Source organism: Echinops telfairi, unplaced genomic scaffold (assembly GCF_000313985.2).
Source record: "Echinops telfairi isolate 266 unplaced genomic scaffold, ASM31398v2 ScPeMD7_7424;HRSCAF=8462, whole genome shotgun sequence".
Classification (NCBI taxonomy): domain Eukaryota; kingdom Metazoa; phylum Chordata; class Mammalia; order Afrosoricida; family Tenrecidae; genus Echinops; species Echinops telfairi.
Window position 1 is genome coordinate 75,089,054 of NW_022111324.1, and position 7,406 is coordinate 75,096,459.

Below are 7,406 nucleotides of genomic sequence, written 5' to 3' on the forward strand. Positions count from 1 at the left end.
CTACACACACACATCCCTCCAAACAAACTCACCCCTACACATCCCTGTAGACACCCTACATATACCCCACACACGCTACATCCATATACCCTATACATACCGCATACACATTACATGCACACTCAACACACACACACACACACACACACACACACAAACACACAGACACCAGGGTCCACCCAGACAGCGCAGAGGTGGACAGTAACCATCATTCAGCTGAGCCCGGTCACTTTAACCGGGGCCCTTCCTCCGAGTGCTGCCACAGGACACCGGTGCCTCTGTGCCACGTGCCTGGGCAGAGAGGTACACTCAGGGTTGGGTCTGATGGGAGAGACATTCTGCACCTTTCTGAACACCCCCCCCCACCCCCGTTTCAAACTCTAGTGGCCACCCAGAGGGGCAGGCATGATGGGGACTGGCGTGGTGCCCCTCATCTCTGCTGCCCATGTGTGCTCATCGCGCCCTTCTGCCCTCAGGCACGTGAAAGGCCTGCACGTGAACATGGCTTTCGTTTTAAAAAATTCCTTCTTCCCGACTGTTTTGCTGGGCCCGAGCTTCCGGCGGCTTTTTGGCTACACCGAGAGGGACGCAGAGCTCCTGTACCCCTTCAAGAAGGTCTTTAACAGCCTGGTGAGAGAGAGCGGCTACATGCACATCCAGGCCACCAAGCCGGACACTGTGGGTGAGTCGCACGCAGCGGCTGCAGCTGGGCCTTCCTCCGGGGCTCACGGTCATTCCACCAACAAGTCACCAGCCAGGGAAGGCTCCCTCCCTTGGGGCCACAAACCTTTTCAGGGAACGCCAAGCTCTTCCGATCCTTGAACTGCATTTCCCCTAGAAGCAAGTTTATAATGGTCATCAAATTCCCAGGCCACACCAAACTCTACTTAGCTGGCTGACTATTTATAGTGGCATAGACTTCCCCCCACCCCCATACCCCCTGAGCCCAAGTCCTTCAGGAGGAAGCATGGGTGGGGAAAGGAAGAAGCCCCCCCAGGCAGAGCTGGGGCTTGTGGGGTGGGGCCCCAGTAGAGGAAAGGGAGAGGGAGCCTTCCCCTGGAGGCGGGGAGGGGGCTCGGACGTTCCTGTGACAGTAAGCCATTTCAGCCACCAGGATCCCGCTAGAGCAGTTTGCTTGTTTTGAGACGGTAAAACCATGACTCTCGTGTAACTGAACAATGAGCACTTTCAAAGATCTAATTTAGCTCTAGTTAATAAAGGAACTTGTAAAAATTTAAAAATGGTTCCAAGGCAATTGGGAACCCTGAAGTCCATATGCTCACAGATTCAGAACCGGGCCAAATCCAACAGGGTGTCGGCCTCAGTTGTATCTCCACTGGACAAACTCCATTTGCTGTTCCATGGACAGGAATCATTTGCATGACAATTCACAGAGCTGTAAACTAGCTTTAAGACAAGGGGAGATGAGACAGGGTCCCAGGAGAACCAAGTAGCCCCAGAAGGGCCCACTAGAAAACAGAATCCCCCTGAAAGGGGTCCTCCTCTTGCCCATTTCAAAACGTTTGACAGTTTCCATGAAAGCCCCTTCCTCACCTTTGCGAGACAGCCCGTAAAGCCTTTATAAAACAGCGGTTACACACTGGACTGCTAACTGCAAGGCCAGCGGTTCAAAACCACCAGCTGCTCCCTGGAAACAAGACAGGGCTTTCTACTCTCATCAAGAGTTAGACTGAACTCCGAGGCTGTCCTGCCCTGTGGGGCACTGAGTCGGCGTCAGGTTGGCAGCAGTGAGAGTGAGTCTGGTTTCACAAGTAGTCCATCTTTGTGCACAATTTGAAGGGAAAAAAAGTGGGGGCACAGGACTGAAAGGGCGATTTCGCCATACCCTCTGCTCCCTTCCCAGCCCTCTCCCCTCCAGTCTTCAAAAGAACTGGCTGTTCTTGTTGGTGGATTTTCACACGTGGACCACACCCAGGTACCCAGCAGTTCATGTCAGGAACAGCGTGCCCCCATTCCCAGAAGCCCCCCTGGGCCCTCTCCCAGGCCTGCCCCCCTCCCAGGAGAACCACTCTCCCAGCTTCTAACCTCAAACAGTTTTGTTCGTTTCCATACTTGGTCTGAGTGGAGATCAGAGTGTATTCATTCTCCAGGGTCCAGCTGCCTTTGCTCAGGACTCTGGTGAGGTTTTCCTGTTGCCCCAGCCATTTGAAAGACTACTCACAATTTTGGCAGATGGGCATATTTATTTATCGTTGCTATGCGTACTTAACAAAACATTTTCCATTTTAACATTTTTAATGAAGTATACAATTCAGTGACACTGAATGTTCATCACGCTGGTCAACCATGAGCACTCTGTTCAAGAAGCTCAGGGCCCCTGAGCAGAGCATCCTGTCTCCCAGTCCCCCTCCCACCAACTTCTGTATTTTTAACTGATACCTTGCTTTGGACTTTTGGGGGCTTTTCATTTTTCACGGATTACAGCATAAAGACTTGAAAAAAGAAGAATCTCCCAAACCCATTTTTAAAAATAGCATCCATACACACATCTCTTTTGGGTCTCACAAAACCCAGAGCCGTAGAGCCTTTGATTTGAAGAAAGCTGCCGGCTTTGTGTGACTGCCGGGAAGTAGTGGGGTGTGGGTGTGTGTTTGTGGGGGGTCTGTTATCTCTGTGGGTCAAGATTGAGGGCGAAGGAAGGGGAAGTGCTTGAGCCCCTAAGTGTCAGGGCAGAGCAAGCCTGGCTTCTGGCCAGGGTCCAGCGTGTGGGATCAGCCCCATCCCCTCAGTCTGAGCTGCTCCCTGCTCCTGCCAACCCAGGCTGCGCCCTGAACGACTCCCCTGTCGGGCTGGCTGCCTACATTCTGGAGAAGTTTTCCACCTGGACCAATCCGGAATTCCGAAACCTGGAAGACGGAGGCCTGGAAAGGTGAGGAGTGCGCCACCCCTCCCCACACACACATAAACTCACCTCTGCTGGGGAGCCTCCCCATCCCCACAGCCGCCACCTTCTAGTGTCTGGTTGCTTTGTCTTAGGGAGTGGGTGAGGGGAATGGATTAAGTGGCCCCTCCCCAACCTGGCCCCCTTAGCCTTGTCTTCTGGATGAGGAAGCTGGGGACCGAGGAGCCTGACTCTAAGCTCACTGGCTCAAGCGGAGCCATGAGAAAGCAGGGTGTGCTTGGAAAGGGCACTGGTTCAGAGGCTGGAGCAGCACAGTGAGGGGAGACCACAAGGACACACAAATCCTAGAGCAGCCTCCCCCCCCCCCCACCCCAGAAAGGCCCCTCTGAGCGCGGCCCTGGGACAAAAATGGCTCTTGTGGTCGCTTTCAAGCCCTGGTCAGAGACCAAAGTGACGACACACAACTGGCTGGCCAGAGGCAGTTCAGGGAATTGAAATGGGTGTGACTGTCTCAGTGTCGGTGGCCGGTTTCCATCCAGTCACCAGATGGCCACTTTCTCTCATGGCCCTGCAGAGAGCCGCTCTTGGGAGGGCGGGGGGTGGGGGTGGGGAGTCCCTTCCTGCAGGTGAAGATGCGTCTGCCTCTGTCAGTGCCGCCTCTGGGCCGCCGCCCCCACCCCCCACCCCTCGCTCTTCTGTCTGCATTGGTTGCATGTTTACCTGAGGATCACACTGATTGCTCGTGGGCATCTGAGTAGTCGAAGCATGGGCTGGTTGGGGCTAAACTGGCTTCGGGTGCATAGGTTAGACGGATGGAGCAAGGCAAGGGGACCAGTCCACGCTGTCATCTGGGCAGCAGTGACCGGAGGAGGCATGGACGGTGGGATGGGCGTAACTGAGCATGGATCTGGGAAGGCACACGGGGACTGAGGTTTCCTACAATGCTTCGCAACAGAGAGTGGAGTGGAGGCTGTGTGTCTGCGTGTGTGTATGTTGTCTGTGCATGGGGGGCATTCGGGGAGGGGCATAGTGTAAATGCTCATTTGTGCTGGCAGGCTGGCCTGGTTAGAGATGTCCACTTGGTAATGGACTCAGATCTAGAACTCGGCAAGTGAGAGGCTGTCTTAGAAGAAACCAGTCCACTGTAGTATTAGAGATTGCATGCAGCCAGGCAGGGGAGAGGGGCGGCGAGTGGAAAGGTCTTCAGTTGGGGTGACTTGAGACATTTAGACGAGGTCATGGAAGGAGCAGGTGACTGACAGCTAAGCCCAAGGAAGCAGATGAGTGGGGTGAGGTTCCAGCAACACACCCCTTAAGCTGGGAGACTCGGGGAATCGAATCGGGGAGGGAGGCGGCAGGGGGTGTGCTGCTTCCCAATGGACTTAGCATTGTCGCCTACATCAGCAGCTGGGGCCTCTCAGGTGGGCTCTGGCTCTGAGCCGGGTATCTGTGGAGTGGGGGTGGCAGTGCCAGCCTCGCAGCATGGTCCTCAGGGTAAAACTACAGAAGCGCTTCATCAGGCGGGGCAGGAGGGAGCCAGCGGCCCCTGGTGCTGAGTGGGGTGCTTCCTGTTCCTGACCGTCCTAGGAAATTCTCCCTGGATGACCTGCTAACCAACATCATGCTGTACTGGACAACCGGGACCATCACCTCCTCCCAGCGCTTCTACAAGGAGAACTTGGGCCAGGGCTGGAACAGCCAGCCGCATGAACGGTGAGCTTGGATTGGTGGTGGAGGTGGCCCTTCTTGACCTCAACGAGGGGCCGTGGGGTGCACAGAGAAGCTGTGGTGTCCGGGAGCTGGAAGCAATCCTGTGTCCTTCCAGCTAGCTCTTGAAGGCTCTTCCAGGGCTCTCTCTTGTCCTCCTGTTGGGGGTCTCCATTTCTAAACCAGCCCTGGAGGCCCTTGGGGGAGCAGGGGCCTGGCCTACCTTCACCCCCAGGTCAGTAGGACGGGGTTTCAATGGTTCACTCCTTGAAATTTTTTATTAAGAGATCATTTTATTGGGGACTCTTACAACAGTCCATACATTAATTGTATCAACCATATTTATAAAATGTTACCATTTTCTAGACATTTACTTTCTATTAAGCCCTTGGCATCAATTCCTCCCCCCACCCCTTGATAAATTACAAATGGCTGTAAATCTTAACCCACCGCATCACAGGGCCTTTGGGGTGGGAGGGGAGAGGCAGGGAAAACCTTGGGGCCAACGAGCTGGCCCTGCTGTGCAGACAGCCTCGTCCTCAGCCACCCCTTTGCTTCCCGTCTGCCCCTCCCTCTAGGATGAAGGTCTGGGTGCCCACAGGCTTTTCAGCCTTTCCTTGTGAGTTAATGCATGCCCCGGAAAGCCTGGTGAGGTTCAAGTTTCCCAAACTGCTCACCTATTCCTACATGCCCCGTGGGGGCCACTTCGCCGCCTTCGAGGAGCCGGAGCTGCTGGCCCGGGACATCCGCAAGTTTGTGGGAGCCGTGGAGAGACAATAACTTCTGCGATTCCCCTGCCAGGGAGAAGGGGCCCCTTTCCCCAGGTATGAGTTTGTATCCTGCCCTGCCCATGCTGGGATCCCCATGCCCAGCCCTGCCACAAGGGCCAGCACACATGGCTTGGATAATACATTTAAAATTTTTACTTCTCAGTGACTTGCGTGTCCCTTGCTAGCGGTGTGGACTGGCAGGTCTAGAGCCTGCTCTGGGAAGGGGGTCCCACTGGGGACCGGGGCTGAGTTACTGCCTCAATCTCCTAACAAGTGCATGCACAGGACAACTTGGGGGGAGGGCCCCCACTTTAGGCCTTGTCACCCAAACCCTGGCCCACCTACAGTGAACAAGTCCAGAGCTGGTCTGATGGGCCCCAAACACCAACTTGGGCCTCTGTCGCCACCCGGAGGCAAGAGCGATGAAGTGCCTGGGGAGCAAGTCCAGCGCGTGGCCCTAGCAGAGATCCTGCAGGAGGAGCCAAGGGGCTGACAGGATTGTGGTCCTTCCAGCTGGAGCCACACACAGCCCACCCTAAGCCCAGAGGTAGCCTGCTCTTCTCTTGTGCCTGCCCTCCAAGCACTGCGCCCCACACCTTGAGTCCTGAAAAGGCAGGAGGCTGGCTCTCAGCAGTCTGCTCAAATGGGCACTATTAATGAGCCTCATTGCCCATCACTAACAACATGGTTTGAAAACAACCACCCAGACACAGGATGTGGCGGTGCGCACACAGCTGACTCCTGGGCAGCTTCCAGGGGAGGGGAGGGGGCCATGAACAGTGGACAAGGACGGGAGTCACACTGAACCTCCTCTCCCATCCATACCCCACTGCTGACAGTAGCTCTCATTAGGTGTAAGGATGGGGACAGAGAGACAATGTCGCTTGGTGACATTACCTTCTAGAGCCACCAGGCTAATGGTTCTGGGGGACGTTGCTACACATGATCTTGGCTAAAAAAAAAAAAAAACCCACTAGGAACATCATTTCAGCTACAGCCAGTGGGAAGCTTGTGCCCGAGAAGAGGCCCAGGGGAGCGGAGCAGGCCTGGGGAACAGGTGAGGTATCGAGCTGCAGTATATCTTCACTCCCCTGGGACCACAGACACTACCTGCTGGCCTGCAGCCAGTGTCCCAACCCATTCCCACCCAGCCAGGCGCCTGACGCCGGCCTTCCTGAGTCCACCTTTCCAGGACAGCACAGTGTGGTGGGGTGGGGGTCCTGAAACCTCTGTTCCTGTGTCTCCTCGGCCCCTGGCTCCCAATTCCGCTCCTCTGGGAAGTTCGCCCTCAGGCCTCCTGGTAGGAGATGGCCACACTGTCCTCCGGGCTCTGGGCCAGGCCCTGCCCTGGGAGAGCCCCACTGATGTTGCGGATCGCTCCGTACGTCTGCTGCTGCTGCGGGGACAGCGCTGTCCTTTCCGAGGCCAAGCCATTCAGAATTCGGGGCACGTATGGCTGCCAACAAAGGAGGGAGTTAGTGCTCAGGTGGGGGACACTCCATCCCTGCGCCCCTGCCCCCATGGTTCAGGCACCCTCCTCTGAGCCAGGCTGTTGCTCATGAAAGACCCCAGGGAAGTCAGGGCTGCAGAACTGTCTAGCGGCCCAAGTCAATGTGCCACACGATCGTACCCAGTTCCCGTGGTCGCAGAGAAGGAAGCATACCTACTTCTCAGCACTGTGCATGGGAAACTAGCCTCTATCGAACAATGCCCGGATGCTGAGCAAACCTGTGGACATTGTGGCCCCTCCAGAGGCCGGTCCTGACTGGCTGGCAGTCACAGGTGTGTCCCTCCGAGGACAGACACTGACAAGAGGGCCTGGCACCCGAGAAGGGCACCTGCTGAGGGGGGGCACTGGCCCACCCTCTGGAAACAGGATGCTGGGGCCAGAAGCAGATAGAAGGACAGGAGTCCCCGTCTTTCTAATGTGGGGCTTGCCTTTGAAGCACTGATTCGCCAAGTTAACCAGTGTGGCCACCTCTTGGTGCCTACCAGAGGCCTTCACCCAGGCCAGTGGGAGGAATGGCTGTGAACCGGCTGTGTCACTAAAGCCAGACTGGGGGGGG

The 7,406-nt window shown here is 56.0% G+C and overlaps 2 protein-coding genes across 7 annotated transcripts in view; one reads left to right on the top strand and one right to left on the bottom strand.

Annotated features, from left to right (window-relative positions):
* The window catches only part of EPHX1 (epoxide hydrolase 1), a 45,131-nt gene extending 39,629 nt beyond the window's left edge, over positions 1-5,502 (top strand). For all 3 annotated transcript variants that reach the window (XM_045298039.1, XM_004699944.2, XM_045298040.1), the window contains exons 6-9: positions 477-682; positions 2,782-2,890; positions 4,451-4,576; positions 5,149-5,502. In XM_045298039.1, the coding sequence (XP_045153974.1) occupies positions 477-682; positions 2,782-2,890; positions 4,451-4,576; positions 5,149-5,350 (643 nt within the window). In that variant the 3' untranslated portion in view covers positions 5,351-5,502. The remainder of the gene's footprint in view (positions 1-476; positions 683-2,781; positions 2,891-4,450; positions 4,577-5,148) is intronic.
* Positions 4,987-7,406, bottom strand: part of TMEM63A (transmembrane protein 63A) — a 36,429-nt gene continuing 34,009 nt past the window's right edge. For all 4 annotated transcript variants that reach the window (XM_045298037.1, XM_045298035.1, XM_004699945.2 and 1 more), the window contains one exon: positions 4,987-6,796. In XM_045298037.1, coding sequence (XP_045153972.1) covers positions 6,629-6,796 — 168 coding nt within the window. In that variant the 3' untranslated portion in view covers positions 4,987-6,628. The remainder of the gene's footprint in view (positions 6,797-7,406) is intronic.